The following is a 25,000-nucleotide window of genomic DNA, read 5'->3' on the forward strand; positions in this document are numbered from 1 at the left end:
AGGCTGAAGTAAAATTATCATACTGACATTTTAAAAATTTTAATACATTTGTAAAATATCGGAGTCAACCGCTATGTTTACGTACAAAAACTAGCTTTTACTGGAAGGTGGTGGAATATACAAGTCTTGTCACAACTGTACAGGACACGATGGGACCACACCTAAATCACTGTGTTCAGTTTGCGTTTTCTTATTTAAGCAGGGTGTGCGTTGATTAGAAACAGCTTGGAGAAGGTTCACTGGGTTGATTCCTAAAATGAACAGATTATCTAATGATAGAAGGTTGAGAAGATTTTTTTAGTGGGTCATGAGTATGTGGATGTTGATGCATTTATTGCTCACCCTTGGGCAATTAAGAGTCAGCCGCATTGTTGTAGGTCTGGAGTCATATGTAGGGTCCAGACCAGGTAAGTACGGCATATTAGCTTTCCTAAAGGATGTTAGTAAACGAAATGGATTTTTATAACAATCAACAGTTACATGGTGGTCATTAGGCCAACTCCTCATTCCAGACTGTTTGCTGAATCTAAATTTCACCATCTGGTACAGTAGGATTTGAACCCATCATCCCAGACCATTATTGGCATGAAATTCTGGATTGTTAGTCCAATGACATTACCACAACTCCACTGCCTCTCCCATTGCCTATGTTATACTCTGTTCCTGTAGACTGTAGATTGTTTAGGTCCGAGAACTGAACTCATACGGTATCCCATTAATTACAGTTCAACATCCAGAGAAGGACCCATTTACCCTGACCATCTGCTTTCTGTCAGGCAGCCAATCCTCTATCGAAGCCAATACTCTACCCTTAATTCCTGGAATCCAGATTTAGATTTTGTCATGCATGCTTGAGTACAGGAATACAAGAGTACAATGAAAAGTGTACTAAATTGCCATTCTCCAGTTCCACCTTAGTGTACAAAAGACAGGATTAAAAACAGACACAGGAATAAAAGAAACAAGCAAAAGAAAAGGAAACATCCAGATCACTCCTCTGTCTTTGTCGTGAGTCCTTACTGCCAGAAAAGCGAAGCCACAAAGTCCATTCCTTAGTCTCCGAGGACTCAGGTGTCCTGAGTCCCTGCATGCCACTGCAGCTGGAATGCCACCGCCTCCGCCATCAGGTACCTGGGCCCAGCTGTGGCCTGGAACTGCACTGCCATTCTTTGGCACCATCTTGCCTCCACCAATATTATTGTCACCATGAGTCTGCTGAAGCTGCTGGGTCCCGAAGTAGGGTCAAACTCAAAGCTGGGCCCACCATGCTGAAGCAGCCGGTGCCCAGTTCTGACATATACTGCTGCCGCTGCCACCTCCTGTGACTGCCATTTCAGCAAAGGAGCTCTCTGCTGCCCACTACCCCCTGGGAAGGGGACATTCAACTCATTTTTCAAAGGTTCTTTTGTTAACCTCTTACATAGAATCATAGAATCCCTACACTGTGGAAACAGGCCCTTCAGCCCAACAAGTCCACACCGACTCTCAGAGCATCCCACCCAGACCCATCCCCCTTTAACTCCCCCTTAAACCAGGCATCCCTGAACACTACGGGCAATTTAGCATGGCCAATCCACATAACCTGCATATCTTTGGAATGTGGGAGGAATCCGGAGCACCCGGAGGAAACCCACGCAGACACGGGGAGAATGTGCAAACTCCACACAGACAGTCGTCCGAGTGTGGAATCGAACTCGCGTCCCTGGCGCTGTGAGGCAGCAGTGCTAACCACTGAGCCACCGTGCCGTACATAGTGCGGGTCATGTTGCCATCTGAAGAGAAATGGTAGACCCACATGCCAAGTACTAAGAAACCAACTTTGTCCATCAGCGGATATTTACTTATCTGTTGCTGGATCTTCTCAGCTGACGCATCGGGGTCATAGCTTTTCTTCCCTATTTTTATATCACGATGCATGGCTCCTGACCTTCCAGATTAGTCTTTTATATGGCACCTTGTCAAATGTCTCCTGGAAGTCTAGGTATACCATATCCAACCCCGGATCCCCATTATTCACCTTGCTGGTTACATACTCAAAGAACTCCTCTAAGTTTGACAAGCACAACCTGCCCTTCATGAAACTAAGATAACAAGGGGTAGAGCTGGATGAACACAGCAGGCCAAGCAGCATCAGAGGAGCAGGAAGGCTGACGTTTTGGGCCTAGACCCTTCATCAGAAACTATGCTGACATAGCTTTCTTTTTCAACCTGTTCAGTTATCTCCTCCTGTATGAATGACTCCAGTAACTTCTCCACTACAGAGGTCAAACTAACTGTTCTTTAGTTTCCCACTTTTTGCTGATTTCCTTTTATGACGGTGGCCCAGAAGATATACAGCACGCTTGCCTTCATTGACTGGGGCATCAAATATAGAAATTGGCAAGTTATGTTACAGCTGTATAAAACTTCAGTTAGGCCATATTTGGAATATTGTATGCAGTTCTGATCACCACATCACCTGAAGGACGTGAATGCTTTGGGGACAGTACAGGGAAGGTTTGCCAGGATGTTGCCTGGTCTGGATGGTTTTAGTTATGAGGAGACGTTGGATAAATTTGGATTGTTTTCACTGGAAAGACATAGGCTGAGGGGAGACCTGATAAAGGTCTACACAATTATGAGAGGCATAGATAGAGTGGCTAATCAGAGGCTTTTTCCCAAGGTGGAAAGGTCCACTACAAGAGGGCATAGGTTCAAGGTGAGAGGGGGAAAATTTCGGGGAGAAGTCCTGGGAAAATTTTTCACACAAAGGGTATGGATGCCTGGAGTGCACTGCCAGTGGAGGTGGTGGAAGCAGGCACATTAGCAATGTTTAAGGTGTAAGGCAAACAGAGGGATAGAAACCCCATACGGGCAATAAGTAGCAGGTGCAACCTTGGTGGGCCGAAGGGTCTGTTCCCATGCTGTATTGTATTGAATAAGGGCATCACATTAGCATGTTTCCAATCCACTGGTACCTTTCCAGAATCCAGGGAATTTTAGAATATCATAACTAATGCATCCACTATCTCTGCCATCACCTCCTTTAATACCCTAGGGTGCAGGCTATCAGGTCTCAGTGACTTATTTAACTTTAAAGCCATTGGTTTACTTAATACATTATCCTGATATATAGTAATTTCACCAATTTCCTCTGTAGTAACTACAGTTTTTGATAAGAAATTATCAGGCACTGTGAAAACAGACAGAAAAACTGGTTTACAGCCTCTGTAATCCCCATTGTTACCCTGCCATTTTCATCCCCTAAAGCACCAACATTTACCTTCACTATTCTCTTTCTTAGTATATACTTGTAGAAGCTTTTGGTATCAGTTCTGAGGAAGGGTCACTGGACCCGAAATGTTAACTCTGATTTTTCTTCACAGATGCTGCCAGATCTGCTCAGCTTTTCCAACAACTTCTGTTTTTGTTTCTGTTTTACAGCATCCGCAGTTCTTTCGGTTTTCTGCCAGTTTCCTTTTGTAGCTCATCTTCGATCTTTTGATTTTGTTTTTAGAAATCCTTTGCTGATGTTTAAAATTCTCCCAATCCTCCAGAATGCCGATAACTTTTGCAGTAATATATGCCATTTATGTTATCCTTGACTTTCTTGTCAAGCCATGGATGACTTTTCACCTTTTTACAATTCCTCTTCCTCTCAGGAACATACTTTAATTGAGAGGTATTTAGTATCTCCCTAAGCATTTGCCACTGTTCTTCAACTGTCCTGCCCTTTAATATTTTTGCCCAGTCGACTCTGGCCAACTCCTTCTTCAGGCCCATCTTTGCCCAACACAAACTCTCGTACACGACTCCACTTTCACTCTTTCAATCTGACTTTGAAACTCAAGCAATTTCCCTACCACCGGCCTGTAACTTCCCCGAATATCCCTGTTGCCCTTCTTCAACAAAGAAACAATGCTGGCTATTTGCCAGTCCACTAGGACCTCTGCTGTGACTAAAGAGGAAACAAAGATTTCATGCAAGGTTTCAGCAATTTCCTCATCTGCGTCCCTCAGCATTCTAGGATAGATACCATCAGGTTCTGGGACTTATCAATCATGATGCTTTTCAAAATACCTGTTATCTCTGACTCCAGCATCTGCAGTTCTTGCTATTTCTGTATATCCAACACTTCTTCCTTTTCTATACTGACATGCCCTTGAATATCGACATACTCCTCCCGAGACTCGCCATTCACATTGTCCTTCTCCTTTATGAATACCAATACAAAGTATTGGCTAAGGATCTCACCGACTTTGTCCAGCTCCATGTATAAATTCCCTCCTTTATCCTTGAGTGAACGTATCCTTTCCTTAGCTATACTCTTGCTCCTTATATATTATGAAACACCTTGGGATTTTCCTTAATCATGTTTATCAAAGGTATCTCATGGCCCTTTTTAGCCCTCCTAATTCCTCATTTGAGTTCTTTCCCACTGTCTTTGCATTCTTCAAGGGCTCTATCAGTCTTCAGTTTCCTAAATCTTATGTATGCCACCTTTCTCTTTTTGACTAAACTTTTAATCTCGTCATCTAAAGTTCCCAAATCTTGCCATTCTTATTCATTTTCACAGGAATATGCTGGTCCTGAACTCTAATCAACTGCCCTTCAAAAGTTCCCACATATTAGATGTGGATTTACCCTCTAACAGCTGCTTCAATCTACCTTGGATGAAAATATAGGAGGCAGGGTTAGTAAGTTTCTGGATGACACCAACATTGGTGATATATTGGAGAGTGAAGAAGGTTATCTAAGACTACAAAGAGATCTTGATTAATTGAGTCAATGGGCTGAGGAGAGGCAGATGGAGTTTAATTGGATAAATGCGAAGTAGTGCATTTTGATAAAACAAAGGAGGGCAGGAATTCTACAATTAATGGTAGGGCCCTAGGTAATGTTGTAGAACAGAGAGACCTAGGGATATACATAAATCTTTCAAATTTGCATCACAGGTAGACAGGGTAGTTAAGAAGGCATTTAGCACGCTTGCCTTCATTCTTAAGACCTTTTGAGATAGCAAGAACTTCAGATACTGAAGTCAAAGTCAACAGTGTGGAGCTGGAGGAACACAGCAGATCAGGCAGCAAAGGAGCAGGAGAGTTGACGTTTTGGGTCGGGGCCCTTCATTAGCACTGGCCCACTGAACAATTCCTTTCAATTCTGAGAACCAAAACAGTGAAACCTATGGACATCTCAAAAAAAAGGGTAGAATATGCAACATATATTGCTCAGGTCCAGTTATGCAATACTTAAGGTGTATAATTCTAACAGAGTGTCCTCAGAGATTGAATACATAGTCAAATAAACATCTTCCTAGATTTCCCAAACACAGATTGTTATCCTGCTACCCCATGATGATAACTGGTGTTCAACATGTATCAGATAAAAATATATTTTAGGAAACATGATACATTTAAGAGGTAATGTAAAGAGAATAAAACTTAAAAGTCGTCATAATCCCAGAGACCACAGGGCTGCTCTTTCATTACAGACAGATGAATGGAGGTAGTTTAACTTGAGTGTCACCATGCCTCAGGTGAGGGGAGACTTTGAGAAGGAGGGACCTTCAGGGTAACCTCAGCTGGTACAGGAATTGAACTCATTTTTTCTTCATTCATTCATGGGATGAGGGCATCGCTGGCTAGGTAGCATTTAATGCCCATCCCTAACTGCCCAGAGGGCAATTATCAGTCAACCACATTGCTGTAGGTCTGGAGTCACCTGTAGGGCAAACCAGGTAAGGATGGCAGTTTCCTTCCCGAAAGGACATTAGTGAACCAGATGGGTTTTTCCAACAGTCAACAATGGATTCACGGTCATCATTAGACTCTTAATTCTAGATATTTATTGAATTCAAACTTCACCATTTGCCATGACGGGATTCGAACCAGGATCTCCAGAATATTATCTGGGTCTCTGGATTAACAGTCCAGTGACAATACCACTAGGCCATCACTTTCCCACGAAGATAATTGTTATCGTCACTCTTCGTCACAAACCAGCCGTAGCAAAATGAGCTAATCGACTTGCATTGTAAAGACAATAGGGACGGTGATTCATGGTTGTCTCTCTGCTGGTAAGGAAAGCAGTCCTGAAGCTTAAGTACCTTGATGCTTTTGTACAGGTGCATGAATAGGAAAAGTTTAGAGGGATATGGGTCAAATGCAGGAGTAAACTTGGTCAGCGTGGACGAGTTGGACCGAAGGATCTGCTTCCGTGCTGCATAACCCTATTACAGAAACCTTCATTGGGGAAGCTTAAAGTGAATCAAATAACCAAACAAATACAAAAGTGTATTTAAAAAGTTACCTTCGTCTGCTGCACACTATTTGCCAGTTCACAACTCCATGCTTCCTGGTTCAATTTTCTCAGATCAGTAATTTGTCTATCATGGTCAGCCACTTTTAAGAGGTATTGTTCTTTTGTAGCAGTAGACTCTGAAAGCACTAAGGTCTTCTCTGATCTAAAAGGGAAAACAATAATGTGTCATTTTATCTTGAATTTTGAAAATAACTCAAGTGAGACCTTGCGTATCAAGTAATAAGGGCGCTAGCTATGAAGAGAGGTTGAGTAGGTTAGGATTATTTACATTAGAAGGGCGGAGGTTGAGGGGGGACCTGATTGAGGTCCTCAAAAGCATGAGAGGTATAGACAGGGTGGATAGCAAGAAGCTATCTTCCCCAGAGTGGGGGACTCAATTACTAGGGATCATGATTTCAAGGTGAGAGGGGAAAAGTTTAAGGGAGATGCTCGTGGAATGTTCTTACGCAGAGCGTGGTGGGTGCCTGGAATGCGTTGCCAGCAGAGGTGGTAGAGGCGGGCACGATAGCGTCATTTAAGATGTATCTAGACAGATACATGAATGGGCAGGGAGCAGAGGGATACAGATCCTTGGAAAATAGGCGACAGGTTTAGACAGAGGATCTGGATCGGCGCAGGCTTGGAGGACCGAAGGGCCTGTTCCTGTGTAATTTTCTTTGTTCTTTGTTCTTTTGTTCTTTAATTGATTCCATGCAAATCTGAGAAGGACAAAGCCGTTATTCAATCAGTGCTGGCTTTGGGGAAAAAAAACGTACCACTCAAATACAAACCAGTTTCTGTAAGAAGAGATACAAACCAATTAGTCTGTTTAGTCCCAAAATTAAACTGAAGAGAAAAATCACCTCTCCACAACACAAAATGAAGAGTGTGTCTTGAAGAAGGGTCACTGGACTCGAAACACTCTTGCTATTTCTCTCTCCACAGATGCTGCCAGACCTGCTGTATTTCTCTGGCAATTTCTATTTCATCTCTCCATAAGTTGATTTATGGTAATAACTAATATTATAATTCAAAAATTAACCTAAATTAACCAGACCTGCACAGCGAATTTCCCCTTGCCAACATGAAACTTTTAAAAGCAGTTGTTAAGCTTGCAAGAAGCAAGCTCACTTGTGATTCAGAAATTGACTAAGAGCAAGTTATGGGCTCCAGGCTGACATTCCTGTGTGGGGCAAAGTGAGAGCAATTTTATTGGTGGTTCTGTTCTCTGAATAAGCCCTTAAGCTAACAATCCATCTGCTTCTCAAGTGGATGAGAAAGGCCTCAGGGTACTAAGTAAATATGAATTGCAAGGACTCTGGTCAATATTTTGCACAAAACAAACAACATTAAAAAAAGCTGTTTACTCATTTGCTACTGGTGGGGCCTCTCTCCATGCAGGTTGACTGCTGCATTAGCATGCATAAACTACACATTTATGGTAATTCATTGGTTGCAAGGTACTTTGGGGTGTTCTGTGGCATTACGCAAATGCAACTTCCTTATTCAAACTAAAATTTAAAACAAATAATAAAGATAAACCTTAGTTCAGCCAACTCATTCTGGAAGCAAGAAATGTCTTGTTCAGTGTGTTCTTGTAACTTTGCTTGAAGTAGTTTTTCCAGTTCTTCAATTTTATTCCTAAGCCATGTTATTTCCGAGGAGTTCTGACATAAATTCTGGTCTTTAAGGCAAACCGTCCCTTTTAACTGCAAAACAAGTAAAAGTATTCTTCAACTTTTATGTGAGCATGAATGTAAAACATTGTTATAGCATGTGTACTGATCCCATCCATTGTCTTATGCATAAAATTTTGCTCACTACAAAGCAAGTCCTGACACGAAGCAATTTTGTGGCTGTTAATATTATATATTTTAATTGAAGCATCTTGCAACAGTTCTCTACTAAACCCATTTGTTGTGAAGCAGCACCATTACTCTATGTCATTGCAGGGCTCCAATTCAAAATGCATTTCACTTTGCGAAAACGTAATGGTCAATTCTAAAATAGGGCTCGAATTCGCACAAAACAGTGAACTCAACAGTGTTCTACCTTGTGTTCATCTGGGTGCTTGATTTGGAGTTGCTGGATATCCTCTAAATGTTTGCTGTCTCTCTCACTCTGTAGAGGCATCACTGCTTTCTCAAAAGATTCTGTCTGAGAAGTCAACTCCTTATTCTCATGTATAGTATCCCAATGTTCTTGATCACTCACCAAATCATTTGATGATCCAACTAGTTCTTCCTGAGTTCCTTCCTGAACTATTTCAACAGCTTTCTCAGAGATTTTAAACACAGTTTCTGACTTGGTCAGACTCTCAACTTCAAACAGTTTATTTTCATGTTCCTCTAAAATGGTTGTTTTAAAGTCAAAATCCTTTTTTAGTTCACGTGCTTTTGATTTATCTTGTGTGTGTAAAGGGGCAGTCTTGAGTTCTATCATTTGTCCCATAATTTGCTTGTTTTCTACTTGTAAGGATCTTATGCTTTCATTGCATTTTTCAAGGGATTTCTGTGCTTCTTTCCATTGTTCCTCAAAGTTGTTTTTATCTGTCTCAAGATTCTTAATTTGCTGGAGTTGCTTTTGAAGTAGCTCCTTCAACTGATTATCTTTTAAGCACAAGACCTGGTTAAGTTCCTCCCTGTACTGTATCAATTGTGCTCTAAGCATTGCATTTTCAGAATTAAGGTCATCCATTTGGTTGAGCAAATTTCTGATTTCTTGTTTAAGTTCGTTGTTTTCAGTCGCACTGTCCTGAATAAAACCATCCTTCTGACTTAGCATATCAAGGTGGCGTTGTTCAAGTTGCGTATATTCGGATAAGATACGGTCTCTATCATCTTGAAGAGAAGCCATGGATTTTGTAAATGCATCTATTTTGGCAATAGCTTTGTCTTTGTCTTCTCTGCTTTTATCAATCTGCACCTGCAATTCTTTGATTTCATTGGCTGCTTTACGGCTATCATGCTGGAAAACCTTCAACTTACTCTCATAGACCTCCATTTGTGTTCTATATTGTTCTTGTAATTCTGCTACATACTCTGATATTTCACCTTCTTTTGATGAAACGAGTTTTGAAATCTCCATGTCCTTATTGTTTAGCATTAGCTTCAGCTGCTGGGAAATAGCATTTTGCTTCTCTAGGTCAGCATTTAATTTTTCATTTTCAGAAAGAAGCTGATGACTTTCGGATTGTTTCTCTGCCAAATTTTTTCCTAGCATTTGCTCAGTTATTTTCAACTTGGTCACTGAATGGCTCATATCAGAAAGCTGTGTGCTTAAGTCATTATTTTCTTGCAACAATTTGCTCAAAGTTGCTTCTTTCTCTTTTAACAATCTCTCCATCTCTTCAAGCTTTTCAGAGTGTTTGCAAATAAGCGCTTTCATATTAACTAATTCATTCTGGTGTTTCACCTCTGCGTCTTTGCTGCTCACAGTAAGTTCATTTATTGTCTGCTCCAACTGTAAAGATCTATATTGCAGCTCTTGAAGATCAAAAGATTTTAGCTTGATTTCTTCATTAAGTTTCTGTAACATTTCTTCCTTTGCTTGCACTTGATGTTCTTTATTTTGGATAGTATCTTGGAATCGAGTTTCCCATTCCTTGCCTTCTTCAATAATTCTATCTCTGTCATCTTGAAGAGAGGACATACATTTTGCGAATGCTGCCAAATTTGCCAAATTACTATTTAACTCGTCCTGAAGCTTTTTAATGAGCAGATCACGGCCATTTTGTTCAGCCTGTACTTCCAAGAGTTCTGCAACCACCCTGTCTTTATCACGCTCCGTCAAATCCAGTTTGTCCTGATAACTGACTATTTCTTTTTGATGAATTGTTTTCTGTTGATCCAAAATCAGAAGGAGTTTCTTCTCTTTTTCAGTAATTTGGGCTTTCGCTTCCTCTTCTTGTTTTTGTAGTTCTTTCATTAACTCTAAACACTGTGCACGAACACCATCAGCTTCACTTTTGGTATTGTGGAGCAAAACTTTATTAGAAGCAAGTTCTTCTTGAACTATTCTGACTTGTTCTTCAGATTCGAAGACTTTTGTAGTTGCACACTCTAGTCTATTTTGCATTTCTTCACAAGCCGAGTCAGATGCTTTGATTGATCGTTCCAAGTCCAAAATGAGCTCCTGGTATTTGATGCAGTCCTTCTGTAACTGATTTATTTCCTGTTGTTTCTCTTTTAATAGTTCTTGCAGTTGTTTGATTTCACCACTGGATCTGGCTTTATCTCTCTGAGCAGACCGGAGCTTCTCCTCAAACACTTTTGCCAGTTTTATTTCCTGGGCTTCCTGTGCATTGACCAACTGGCATTTCTCTTGTCTGAAGCTATCCAATTCATTGATAAGTGAATTATTTTGTACATGAAGTGTCTTCAGTGCATCTGTTAACTGATCAAGTTTGTCCGCATTTTTAAGTAACTCTGTTTCCAGATACTCTTTCTCATTTTTGACCTTGTCAGACATTTCTTGAACATTTTCAAGTTCTTCTTGAAGAAGGGATTTATCATCTTCTAAAATTTTTACTTTTTCATTTAAGTTCACAATCTCTTCCTGACAGGCTTTCACTACTTGTTGAAGTTCTGTAACTATACCTTCTTCTTCTTGGCTCTCCATCTTGTGATACAACTTCAATTGTTGAAGTTTCTCAGACAATAGTGGTCTTGTTTGCTCTACACCTTGAGACGTTCCATCCTCGGCCTCCAAAATTTGCTTGCCTGGAGATAATGGCTCATTTATTTGGGATTTATCATCAATTTTGGATCCTAACTCAGACTGATGAAATGTCTCTTTGGCCTGTAGCTCATCAAAGATAGATGTGGATGTATTAAGTACCTTCAGTAAATGCTCATTTTCCTTCTGAGTTTTATTAAATTCTGATTTAAGTTTCTCATAGGTTTGTTTTAGCAATTTGTTCTCCTCTCTGAGTTGATTGCATTGAACAGACAATTCATTTGTGTGGCTCTGATTTGCAGAAATAGCTTGCAACTCAGTGCTGATTCTTTGAATTTCATCTTCAAGTTCCTGAACTCTCTGTTGCTTGGATTTTGCAAGTTTTCTCATTTTGTCCTTAGTTTTTTCATTCTGATCACTCACCTCCTCGAGTTGTTTCTCAATATGTTGCCTCTTAGCCTCAACTTCACGGAATTTGTAAACAATCTCTTGCTTTTCCTTTCTGGTTGTTTCAACTATCTGTCTCATTTTATCCATTTCGTTTCCAATGTTTTCATAGGACTGTAAAAGGGATTCATATTCATGCTTTAATTCATCGTGTTTTGCTTTCAACTCCGACAGCTCAGATGCCTGAGAATTTTTCAATGAATCCAACTGGTGAGAAAGGTCTTGCTTCTCTTCTGTTATTGTTTCTAGTGTACGCTTTAGACTTTCATTTGCAACATTTAAGTTCTGTTTTTCTGCAAATATTTCATTTACTTCAGAAAGAAGCATCGTCTTCTCTTCATGATGTGCTGAAATAGCTTGCTGTAAAGACTCCAGCTGTTTCTTTATTTCAACTAAGCTTCTTTCAAGGGTAGAAATCTTGGAAATAAGAACTTCTTTTTCTGATGTTAAAGCGTTAATACTATGCTTAAGAGTTTTATTTTCTTTCAGGGCTTCTTTCCGGGATATTAGCGCAGCTTGTAGCTTTCTTTGAATCAGTTCTTTAGACCTGCACTCTTCAGGATTGCCTGCTGCCTTCTGTTGAACTTCAGGGGTAGAAATCTTTCCTCTTTCCTTTCCTATTTCATAAAATAATTGCTTCTGAACTTGCAATTCCAGTTCTTCTACGAGCTTCTCTTTTGCAGTCAACGTACATTCCAATGTCTGTACAGTGTTATCCTGTTCTTGTAATCTCTCATACATCTTTGCTAGCTCTGACTGCGCAGGCAGTATTTGTGTATGCAGCTTCTCTTCTTCATTTGCTTTTTGAGACTGGAAAGCTTGCTGCAATATTGATTTGACTTCTGCATTCTCCCCCTGGAAAATATTAAGCTGTGCTTCAATTTTATCTTTCTCTCTTTGTAAATCCAATAGCTCTGTTTTGAGACAAGCCAAATCTTTAGCTGAATTTTCCAGAGTTTGAGAATAATTTTCTTTATCTTTTAGCGCTCCCTCCAGGGCAATTTTGAGGCTTTCAGCTTCAGCTTGTATTGAATGCCACTCATTTTGAAGCCAACTAATCTCTGCAGCCTGGCGCTCCTTTTCCTCTTGATACTGATGCTCGAGACTGGTTAGAGAATGCTTTATCATTTGGGTTTCTTCAGATGATTCAATAATCTTAGCTTGTGCTCTTCCTAACTCTTGTTGAAGTTGGTCGTTCTCACTTTGAAGGCTTTTCACATCAGTATCCTTAACTGCTAATGAGGAAACCATGCTTGTTAATTTCTTTTCAAGGATCTGAACTTCATCTTGCTGACTTAAGGCAGCAAGCATTTTGCTTTCCTGCTTCTCAAGTTGAGCTTTAAGCTGTTCCAATGCCTTTTCTTTGTCATTAAGCATAACAGTGACAGACTGCAACTGCTTTTGCAGAGTCCCTGTTAGTTCTCTATTACACTCAAATTCCATTAGCTTTGTTTGATGTGTTTGGAGGAGTGCAGCTAATTCTTCTTTCACATTTTCTAATTCTTTGGTTTGCGCAGAATACATTTCTGAAATGTGATTATATTCTTCCTTCTGTAGGGACAACTGCTCTTTATGGTTTTTATCCTTCTCATGAACCTTTTTGATAGCTTCTTTTCGAGCCAAAAGAGCTGCCTGAAGTTTCTTTTGTAAATGTTCCTTTTCTTGTTTAAGCACATTTAGTGGCTCAATGAAATCAATATTATCATTTCCAGGATTGACATTCCTACCAGATGATTCAATGTTTGAACACTCTGTTTGTTTTGGTAAAGAAATTTTAATTTTCTCAAGATCTGAATTAAGTTGACAGCGCTCATCTTCAAATGCTTTTTCTTTGTCTTTTAAAATAGCCTGGAGTTGGGCAATTGAGGAATCTTTCTTTTGAATAGTTTGAAGCAATTCAACAGACATGGCTTCTTTTTCCATTTCATATTTACTGAACTTTCTTTCCAACTGTTCTATATCAGTTTCTTTTTTGGAAAGGGTCTCACTAAGAATATTTATATCGCTGTCCTTTTCTACCAACTGTTGTTTGAGGACTTCAAGATGTGATTCAAGCTGTTTAATTTGTTTCTGACTAATTGTCATTTCCGAGGTCAACTCTTGTGTCTGACTTTCAAGCATTCTGTAATTATGCTGCATTTCTGTGATTTGCTGATCTTTCTCTTTTTCAGCAATGGCTCCTTTCTGCAACTCTTGAACTTTCTTCATCAAATCCCTTCTAGTTATTAGTGCAGCTTGAAATTTCTTTTTGAGTATGTCCCGTTCCTTTGTAAGCACTTCTGTTTGTGAAAGTAGCTGTTCATTTTTGGCAGCAATGCCTTCGTATTGGATTTCTTTTGAATTCAAAATAATTTCTTGCTCTTCTAGTTGTTTCTTATATTTGACCAGTTCATCTGTAAGCTTTTCTATCTTTTCATTAGAAACATGGTGCTGAACTTTAAGCTCTTGTATTTGATCAGTCAAATGTTTTTCCTCTTCTGCTGCTTTAACAATTTCCTTTAATTTCGATTCTGTAAGCTGCATGGTTGTAGCTTCTTTTTCTCTCAGCTGCTGGCTGACAGAAATTACCATCTCTTGGTGTTGGTTCACTTGCATATTCAGTAAGTGTGCTGCTTGTTCCTTCTTTTGCAAGGAATCAAAATGCTGAGCCTCTTCCTTGACTGCATCCTTCAAAGCACTGATCTGCTCTTTTGTTGAATTATTTTGTTGGATACTCTCATCTAAAAAGGGTTGTTTTTCTCTTAGTATAGCTTGTGATTGTATCTCTTGAAGATCAGCTACTTGTCTTTGTAAAGCTTCTAGTTCTAAACGATGACTTAACTTGGTTTGCTTGAGCTCATTACAAAGCGAGAGCTTTTCTTCTTCAAAAGATTTTAATTTATCGCTCAAGCTTCCTGTAATTTCTGAACTTCGTTTTTCACTTTCTGAAATGCTCCTTCGCAAGTTTTCAATTTCTTTTTCTTTCTCAGACAGAATTTGCTTTAACTCAACAACAGCAGATTCAGTACTTAAAACCAAAGTTGACAATTCATCCAGTTTGGATTGTTTCTCAACAACTTGTTGACTGAAGTTTGATGCCAACACTTCTTGCTCTTTCAGACGACTTGAACTGGTTTTTATTACAGATGACTGTTCACCAAGTTTCTCTTGCAAATTATCTAGAGCCTTTTGCAAGCTGTCTATTTTAACATCTTTCAACTCTAATTGATTCGCTAAATTGCTCAATTTCTCTGTTAGCAGATTATTTTTCTCAGTTTCACTACCAAATTCTAATGATTTCCTTTCTGATTCAGTCAGATTTTGTTCTAATTTTTTAACTTCCAGTTTCAGTTTTGCTATTTGCTCTGATTTAACACTGACCTGGTTTTGAAGAGATTCATTTTCATCTTTCATGCGCTGTGTAACATCAAGTTTTTCCCTGATATCACACATTGTTGCAAGCTTTTCTTCAAGCACCTGTAATTCATTCGCTTTCTGCTGATATGAGGCACTCACTTGTTCCTTTTCCATCTTCATCATGTTAATCTGGTGATCCAATTGTGAATTTTCTTTTTTAAGTTGATCATTCTGTTGATAAAGATGTTCAACCAGTGCTGTTTTATCTTGATAGTCTTGAGCAGATTTTTCACTCAAAGCCTTTAGCTTTGAGTCAAGTTTCTCAATGTGATGTGTCTGATCCAAATATTTCTTCTGAAGGATTAGTTCATTCTGTTTTAAATCTTGATTAATCATGCCAAGTCGTTCTGCAGCTTCTTTATATTCGATCTTTTGCGCTTCTAGAGTTACAATTTGACTCTCCATGTTCCTCTGACTGATAGCAAATGTTTCATCTTTTTGCTGTAAAACATCCCTATAGTCAGTTAGTGATACCTGACTCTTTTGCAGTTCCTCTTTTAGTGACTTAACTTCAATCATAAAAGCATTTGCATTACTTTCTATGACTTGAACACTGGCATCCTTTGCACAAAGTGCTGCCTGAAGTTCTGTTATTTCTTGCTCCTTCACATGAAGCATTTCACGGAATTCCTCAAACTGTTCAGTCTGCGCAGCATACCTTTCCTGCAGGTGGCTAAAAGCAGTTTCTTTCTCCCGCAGTAACTCCTCAAGTCGCTTCGACTCAGACATCAGGTACTGCACTTCACTCTGGAGTCGAGAAACCTTCTTTGTACTCTCAGCGAATTCCAATTTCAGAAAATCACACTCACTTGCTCGGTCTTGCCATTTCCTGACAAGTTTTCTTTCCTCTAAAATTGAAGCTTCCTTTTGCACAAGAACCTGTTTCAATTGACTTATTTCTGAATTCTGTTGGTTCATTTGATTATTACATTGTGAAAATAAATGTTCAAGATTAGTAAACTTTTCATTAAGTTCTGTATACTCCGTTTCCTTTGTTTGTATTTTTAACATTAATGCTTCATTGCAAATTGTGGTACTTTCCTTGATCTGTTGCACTATCATCTCCTTTTCCTGAATAGTCGTTCTCAGCTGTTCAGCTTCAGTACTGGCAGCTGCCAGTTGCTCTCGAAATTGTGAAACTGTATCCTCTGTTTCAGAGAATGTTGCTTTGATTTTGACACACTCTTCGACTTTACAGGCCAGCAGCTTGTCTCTTTCTTCAATGTTACATTTTAACTCATTTGTTTTAGAAGTCATGTCCTGGATTTGGTTCTGAAGTTTCAAAATGATTCCAGTATTTTCCACAGATTGCAATTTTAATGCCTCTTGCTCTGCTGTCATTTTCTGAAGTTCTCCATCTAAGTAAGCCTTCTGTTGAAGAGCTGTCTCTTTTTCTTGCAACGTCTGTTTAAGCTGAGCAGTTTCAGATGTGATAATTTGCACCTGAGCTTGTAAATGCGAAATTATCTGCACGTATTGACTCATCTGACTGTCCTCCTGCAATACCTTGCCTTGTTCCTGTTGCAGCAACATTGCCTGCTGATTTGGTGCAATCTGTTTCCCTTCAAGATTCAGTGTAAATTTCCCATTACTAACATCGAAGGTACAGTCATTTTCATTCAGCGAGGTTATCATTTCCACCTTTTGTGACAGCAAGGACTGAAGGGCTGTAACCTCATCTGTTTTACTGCATAGTGTAGAATTCACATTTTCAAGGTGCTCTTTAAGTTTCTGATTTTCAGTGACAAGAATTTTTGCCTGATCCTGTGCAAGGGCAGCCACAGACTCACAGTCATTTATTTTTTCCAGCAGTTGATTGTGCTCAGCAGTCCACTTACTTAAAGATATTTGCAGCTCTTCATTTTCACTCTGAAGACATTTTTTGTCAACAGTCAGTGTTTCCATTTGCTTTTGCAAGAATACAATTGTATTGGCTTTCTGATCAAGCTGTCCTTGTAGTGCCTGGCATTCGTTGGACTTATCACTTAGGAGCGATTCTCTATTTTCTAACAGTTGCCTGAGATTTTCCCTTTCTTCAGTCAATGCATGTACTTGATTCTCTAAGCTTTTAGCAATAAGCTGTTGCTGACTTAATGTTTTCTGCAGACCACTGCACTCAGATAGCTTTTGTTTTAAAGCTACATCTTTGACCCCAAGTTCAATATTGGAATCCTGAATCTGATCTTGTAGACGCATCAATGTTTCCTGTCCTTCACGGAGCTGGTTTTGGAGTGAGATACATTCGGTAATTTTACTGTTTAATAAATCCTCCTTTTCAGCATGTAAAAGACGAAGTTCTCCAAGCTGGACTGTCAAGGACTGCAGTTGCCCTCGAACCTGCTCAGTGCTTTTCTGATTCTCTAGAATTTGATCTTTCAGAAAGTTACACTCGTTTATTTTTTCACGTAATTGCTTTTCCAGTGTTAGTTCCTTCTGTTCCAATGTTTTCAGAAGTTCTAGTTTTGGGACTATAGACTCTTTATGTTTTTGAAGCTCAGAAACTGTACTTATGTACAGTGAAATCTGCTCTTCTTTGGAAGCTATTCCTTTTTCTAACTGTTTGACAACATCATTTTTCTTTAAAAGCTCATCTTCTTTATTATTGACAACCTCCTTGAGATTTTCATTTTTAATATTCAGTTCTTTTATCTGATGCTCTAAATCGAACTGGATCTCCGAAGTATTAGCAACTCTTTCATTTGATTCGGACAGAAGTTTAGCTTGCTCTGAAAGGCTTTGAACTTGCTCTTTCACTGTTGCCTGCAGCTGCACATTTGTTTCATTAAGTTTTTGTGTTTGTCTTTGTGAGTCAGTGAGTAATTTGGTCATCTCATCTACCTGCCTTTTCAAATCTTGCCTTTCAGTTTCTTTAGCTTGTACTTCTTGGACAAATTGAGAATTGGTTTCTTGAATAGCTTGAAGCCTTCTCTCCAAAGAGGCAACATAATCCAACTTCTCCTGCAGCCTGATTTTAGCTTCTTCTTTATGTTCAGCAAATTTCTTGGACAACTTTGTCAACTCCTCCTCTTTTCCTACAGTGTCAGCTATCAGATTGTTGCATTGATTCTTCAAAGTTTTCAGCTCATTCTCCAAACATTGTTCTTTTTCCTCCTTCTCTCGGAGAGAACTGCCAAGTCTTGCTTTTGCCAAGTTGATTTCAATCAATTGAGCCTTGAGAGTTTCAATTTCTTGTTGGTTTGCAGCATTTGTTTCTTGAAGCTGTTGAGTGGCTATGATGATCTTATTTTCAAGAAAGGATATCTGAGCACTACAATCCACAAGATGAGCTTTATTTGATATTTTCTGCTTCTGTAATTCTGAATGTAGACCTTGAATTGTGTTATTATTTTCTCCAATCTGCTTCAATAAGGATGCAATTTCTTTCCCCTTTGTTTCATTGTCACTCCTAGCATTGCTGAGCTCAGACTCCATCTGAGAAAGTTGATCTACAAGTGCAGAAATGCTGGCTTTCATGGTCTGTTCATCAACAGTTTGAGTTTTCTTTAGTAGCATGACCTCCATTTCAACCTTTTCTAAGGCTGCCTTAAGTTCTCCAACCTCCTGCTCCTTACATTTATTTTGCTCTTTCAGTATTTTACTGTGCTCTGAATATTCCACCGCAGTCTTAGAAAGGTCAGTCAATTCGTGTGCCTTCTCTGCAATTGTCTCTTTAAGCAGGTCAATCTCTCTTTCACAGCTTTGTAAATCATCTATCAGGCGGGCTCGCTCCTCCACGTGGATTGAATTAAGCCGCTCTAGCTCATCATTTGCCTGGTCTAGATCCTGGTGTAGAACTTCCATTGCAACTTCCTGTTTCTGCACCTGAATGTCACAAAAGAAGATGTTTATATGACAGTGTAAATACATGCTGGTTTTTTAGATTGTGCTTTTTACAATGACCTTCAACAGAAAAACAAGATTAACTTTTGCTTGATTTTGCACGTTACTGATGATTAAATTACTTTATGACAAATTCTCCAAACATTCAAATGAAAGCAAAAGCAAATAAGTACAATATCTCACAGTAATCAAGAAATAACATTAGAAATATCAACATGAGGAAAGGCAATTTGTTCTGCCAAAACTCTCATCTCTAGAGTGGTCAAGCAGGCATATGGCATGCTTTCAGTCATCGGATGGGGTATTGAGTACAAGAGTTGGCAGGTCATGTTACAGTTGTATAGGTCTTTGGTTCGACCACATTTGGAATACTGCGTACAGTTCTGGTCGCCACATTACCAAAAGGATGTGGATGCTTTGGAGAGGGTGCAGAGGAGGTTCACCAGGATGTTGCCTGGTATGGAGGGCGCTAGCTATGAAGAGAGGTTGAGTAGATTAGGATTATTTACATGAGAAAGACGGAGGTTGAGGGGGGACCTGATTGAGGTTTACAAAATCATGAGAGGTATGGACAGGGTGGATAGCAAGAAGAAGCTTTTTTCCCCCCAGAGTGGGGGACTCATTTACTAGGGGTCACGATTTCAAGGTGAGAGGGGAAAAGTTTAAGGGAGATATGCGTGGCAAGTTCTTTACACAGAGGGTGGGGGGTGCCTGGAACGCGTTGCCAGCGGAGGTGGTAGAGGCGGGCACGATAGCGTCATTTAAGATGTATCTAGACAGATACATGAATGGGCAGGGAGCAGAGGGATACAGATTCTTGGAAAATAGGCGACAGGTTTAGACAGAGGATCTGGATTGGCGCAGGCTTGGAGGGCCGAAAGGCCTGTTCCTGTGCTGTAATTTTCTTTGTTCTTTGTTCTAAAGCTGTATTGCAACATCTCATACTTTTGCATATCGCTATGGTTTTGTGCCATGTTCTTACCTGGTAAATTGATCTAAACATTCGTCACTCTTACATAATATCATTTTCCTCATTGAACATATTTCTAGTGAGGTTCAACATAATGTTTTAAGAAAATAATTCGAAACCACATTGACAAATCCTGATTTTGACTTCGTTTTACTTGTATATGCATACCTCAAAGAAGGAATCTTATCTTACGCAAAGAAAGTTAAGAATTACAATTTGTTCAAATACATTTTAAGTTCTCCAATTCTATTGAATTCACTAAAACAAACTGAAGTGCCTTAAAATCACACCACTAGAAACTTGCTAGGACTGAGTCCATGCAGTTGCTGAGTAAGAAAGTCTAAATTTGCATGTTATACAAATCTAGTTTACTTTGCAGTGGGCAAACTGAAATCTACAGTTTAAATTCTGTAGTAGTCAGCTTTAAGCAGATTTTCTGTCAAGGGTTCCACTAAACATCAGCTCAATTTAGGAGCAGCCAAAACTGAATCATCATTAGCCAAGTCAGAAAGGTGTTTTGTATTAAGACCATTTATAATCAGTTAAAGTAGCACAAGTTAATTAATTCAGAGAGTTAAGAAGAGGGAGGGAGACAAGCTCTGTTGCTTTTTGATAAGCTTCTTCAGCCTCTGAGAACTGATTCTTACTCTGTGATAGGAGAAGCTGCTGCTAAATTCAGTGAGTATTTGATGAATAGGAATTATCTTATTTGCAAGGTTCAAAATAACTTAGCAGCTGGTGATAAGGTTAATAAAGTATACAAAAACATAAGTAAATATAAAGTTGAATACAAAAATAACTCAGCTCCTTACAGCACATTTAAGGGTGGCAGAACACAGTTGATGTCGCACAGTTGCAGCATGTGGGAGTTGCTGGACACCAGTTTGGTCCTACACAAGTATGTCTAAGGCAAGAGTCTCACTTTTCAGCAGCTTCAGCTTATACTTTAAGAGCTGAAGGCTGAGGTACAGACATGGCATAGCATCAGTAACTGTGAAAATTAACTGGATTCCAATTCAGGATGATGAGTGCCTTGGAGATAAACTTGCAGGTGGTGGTGTTCCCATGTAACTGTTGCCCTTGTCCTTCTAGATAGAAGTGATCGTGGGTTTGGCAGGCACTATCTAAGGATCTTTGGTGAATTTCTGCAGTGCATCTTGAAGGTAGTACACACTGTTGCGACTGAGTGTCAGTGGTGGAGGGATTGGATGATTGTGGATGCGGTGCTAGTCAAGCAGGCTGCTTTGTCCTGAATGGTGTCAAGCTTTTTGAGTGTGGTTGGAGCTGCACTCATCCAGGCAAGTGGGGAGTATTCCATCACACTCCTGACTCATGCTTTGTAGATGATGGGCAGGCTTTGGAGAGTCGGGAAGTGAGTTACTTGCCACAGTATTCCTAGCCTCTGACCTGCTCTTGTAGGATTACATAGCTGGTTTTGGTGAATGGTGACCCTCAGGATGTTGACAGTGGGAAAATCAGCAATGGTAATGTCAAGGAATATAAAGAGCAATATTTTCTGGAGATGGTTCTTGCTAGGCATTTGGCAGTGTAATTTTTTTTAATAGAATTCATAGAATCCCTACAGTGTGGGAACAGGCCCTTCAGCCCAACAAGTCCACACCGATCCTCATAGCATCCCAACCAGACCCATCCCCCTATAACCCATCTAATCAACTCATCCCTGAACACTATGGGCAATTTAGCTTGGCCAATCCACCTAGCCTGCACATCTTTGATCAGAGATATAGAGAGAGTGGACAGCCAGAGACTTTTTCCTAGAGTGAAGGTAGCTATTACGAGGGGGCATAGTTTTAAAGTGAGTGGAGGTAGATATAGGGGAGACGTCAGAGTTAGGTTCTTTACTCACAGAGTGGTAGGGGTGTGGTATGCATTGCCGGAGCGGGAAGCGGAGTCAGCCTCATTAGGGGCATTTAAGCGACTATTCGATAGGCATATGGATGCTAGTACAAGGTAGGGGTGGAAGTTAGATAGACCTTAGGTTTAGGGTAAAAGTTCAGCACAACATTGTGGGCTGAAGGGCCTGTACTGTGCTGTGCTGTACTGTTCTATGTTCTACGTGGGAGGAAACTGGAGCACCCGGAGGAAACCCACGCAGACACGGGAGAATGTGCAAACTCCACACAGACAGTAGCCCGAGGGTAGAATCTAACCACTGAGCCACCATGCCGCCCTTTGCCTCTCATCAGTTCAAACCTGGATGTTGCTCATTGCATATTGAAGAGGGCTACTTCAGTTAATGAGGAGTCTCAAAAGTGGTGCTAAATACGGCTGAATCATCAGCAAACATTTCCACTTCTGATAATGGTGGGAAGGTCATTGATGAAGCAGCTGAAGATGGTTACTCTGAGGAAATCCCGCAGTACTGTCCTTGGACTCAAACGTTTGTTCTCTAACACCCACAAACATTTTTCTTTATTCCAGACATGATTCTAACCAGTGAAGATTTATTTTCCTGATTTGCATTGACTCTAGTCTTTCTCAGGCTATGTGATGCCACACTCAGTAAAATGCTGCCTTTTATCAATGACATTCAACCTCAACTCACCTCTGGAGATCAACTATTTTATCCATTTTTGATTAACAACTGTAATGAGCTTGGGAGCAGAGTGGGCCTGGCAGAACAAACTGCTCCCCAAGCTGAGCATGAGCGAGTAGGTTATTGGTGAGCAATTCAACAAGAATTCTTAGACCAGTAGTTTTCAACTGCTGTGCTGCAGTGGGGTGTGGGGGATTGGGGTGTCGGGGATTGGGGTGGCAGGGTTTGGGAGGGTAGACAACATCTGGGTGTAGAGCACTGTCACTCAGAGTCATAGAACCAGACCCTGCAGTCCAACTCATCCATGCCGGCCAGATATCCAAAATTAATCTAGTTCCATTTGCCAACATTTGGCCCATATCCCTCTAAACCTTTCCTGTTCATGGACCCATCCAGATGACTTTTAAATGTTGTAATTGTACCAGTATCCACCACTTCTTCTGGCAGCTCAATCTATACACGTCTCACCCTCTGCATGAAAAGGTTGTCCTTTAGTTCCCTTTTATATCTTTTCCCTCTCATCTTAAACCTAAGCCCACTAGTTTTGGAATCCCCCACCAGACCTTGTGGTGGTCACACCTACAGATGTTGTCAACAACAGATCCTGGTGTGGCAGGCAGATAGCTGAGAATGAGATCAAGTTTGTTTTTCTGTCAAAACTTGCTGCAGACTCAACTAGTAGCTATAGCCTTTAAGATTCCACCTGCAGTAGTACAAGCTACCACTTTGATCAACATTGAAGACCTCCATCCAGAATACATTCTGCACACTTGCTATAGTCAGTGCTCCCTCTGAGTGGTGTTCAATACAAAGGAGGTCTGATTAACCCAATAACTATGAAGTAAGAAAGCTAAAACTTTAAAAAAAAACAAACCAGCTAGTCATCCACCAAGGCAAACCACCATATTTCATAGAATTTCATACAGGAGGTCAACTGGCTAATCATGTGCCAACACTTTTGTAACAAATATCGAATTGTTGTCTGACCCACTACTCTGCTCCTTCCCCACTATTTAAGTATTAGCAATTTAGCTGGTTATGTATTACTCCTACTTACTGACTACAGCTCAGCCTTCAACATTATAATTCCAACCAAACTAGTCTCCAGACTCTGAGATCTAGGTCTCTGTTCTCCCCTCTGCAACTGGATTATTGACTTCCTGACCCACAGACTGCATTCAATGAGAATAGGCAACAGCACCTCCACCATGACAATCTTCAACATCGGTGGCGCACAAGGTTATGTACTCAGCCCCTACTCCCTGTGACCAAATTTCATCTTAACTCCATCTGCAAGTTCACTGACAACACCATTGTAGCAGATCGGACCTCAAATGATGATGAGACAGAATACAGGAAAAAGACAGTGCTTGGTGGCATAGTGTAAAGATAGCAATCTCTTCCTCAAATTTAGCAAAATGAAGAGCTGGTCATTGACTTCAGGAAGTAAGGTGGGGCGGGGGCGGGGGGGGGGGGGGGGAGATGTTGGGGGCGCATTCTATCCACATTGGTGGAGATGGTCGACAGCATTAAGTTCCTAGAAGTGACGATCACCAACAATCTATCCTGGTCCACTCACATTGATGCGGTGGTCATAAACGCACAACAATGTCTTTACTTTCTCAGGAAGCTAAGGAAATTTGGCATGTCTGCAAGGACTCTCAAAAATTTTTATATATGCACTATAGAAAACATTCTATCCGGATGCATCACAGTTTGGTATGGTAACTACTTAGTCTACGAATGTAAGAAACAACAGAGAGTTGTGAACATAGCCCAGTTCATCACGCAAGCCAACCTTCCACCCATTGATTATATCTATACTTCCCACTGCCATGGAAAGGCAACCAACAAAATCAGAGACTCCTCTCACACTGGTTATAATCTCTTGAAAACTTTTTCTGTCGGGCAGAGATACAAAAGCTTAAACACATGGGCCAACAGATTCAAGAAAAGCTTCTTCCCCGCTGTTATTAGATTCCTGAATGGACCTCTCAATTTCAAAGATAACGTTAACCTCGCTCTTTGTGCACATTCTCCGCAGCCGTAAATTGTATCCCTTGCTCTGATCTATTACCCATCTGCACTTTGTACAATAATGAATCAAATCAAAATTACATACTTTTTCTTTGTTTGAAGAAAGTTTCTCTGAGAGGTCCTGGACCACATTTTTCAGATCAGCACATTCTGTTTCAAAAGAACTGCATTTCTTGTTAACGTTTCCTAGCTGAGAGAGAGACAGCGAGACATAGAGAGAGACAGAGACAGAAATACATTCTTTAGTACCACTCCATAAGATCATAAGGCATAGGAGCAGAAGTTAGGCCATTCAGCCCAACGAGTCTGCTCACCATTCAATCATGGCTATTAAGTTTCTTGACCCCATTCTCCCGCTTTCTCCCCATAACACTTGATCCCCTTGACAATCACGAACCTATCTATCTCTGTCTTAAATATACTCAATGACCTGGTCTCCGTAGCCTTCTGTGGCAGTGAATTCCATAGATACACCACTCTCTGGCTGAAGAAGTTTCTCCTTATTTCCAATCTAAAAGGTCTTCCCTTTACTCTAAGGCTGTGCCCTTGGGTCCTAGTCTCTCCTACCAACGGAAACATCTTCCCAATATCCACTCTGTCCAGGCCATTCAGTATTCTGTAAATTTCAATTAGATCCCCCCTCATCCTTCTAAATTCCATCGAGTAATGACCCAGAGTCCTGACACGTTCTTCACACGTTAAGCTTTTCATTCCTGGGACCATTCTTGGGCCGCTCCAGGCAGTACATCTTTCCTGAGGTATGGGGCCCAAAACTACGAACAATATTCTAAATG

The 25,000-nt window shown here is 40.3% G+C and overlaps 1 protein-coding gene across 1 annotated transcript; it reads right to left on the reverse strand.

Moving 5' to 3' along the window:
• Positions 1-6,291: 6,291 nt before the first annotated feature.
• LOC125481477 (centrosome-associated protein CEP250-like) lies at positions 6,292-24,471 on the reverse strand (the record flags this gene model as incomplete). The annotated part of the gene is made up of 4 exons (XM_048593063.1): positions 24,292-24,471; positions 8,497-18,624; positions 7,825-7,991; positions 6,292-6,445 (listed from the first exon to the last, which is right to left on the reverse strand). Coding segments are annotated over exons 1-4 (10,629 nt in total), but the record flags the coding sequence as incomplete, so codon positions are not given.
• Between the last annotated feature and the right edge of the window lie 529 nt (positions 24,472-25,000).

The sequence above is a fragment of the Rhincodon typus genome, unplaced genomic scaffold (assembly GCF_021869965.1).
Source record: "Rhincodon typus isolate 14 unplaced genomic scaffold, sRhiTyp1.1 hic_rhity00002284, whole genome shotgun sequence".
In the NCBI taxonomy this organism is placed as follows: domain Eukaryota; kingdom Metazoa; phylum Chordata; class Chondrichthyes; order Orectolobiformes; family Rhincodontidae; genus Rhincodon; species Rhincodon typus.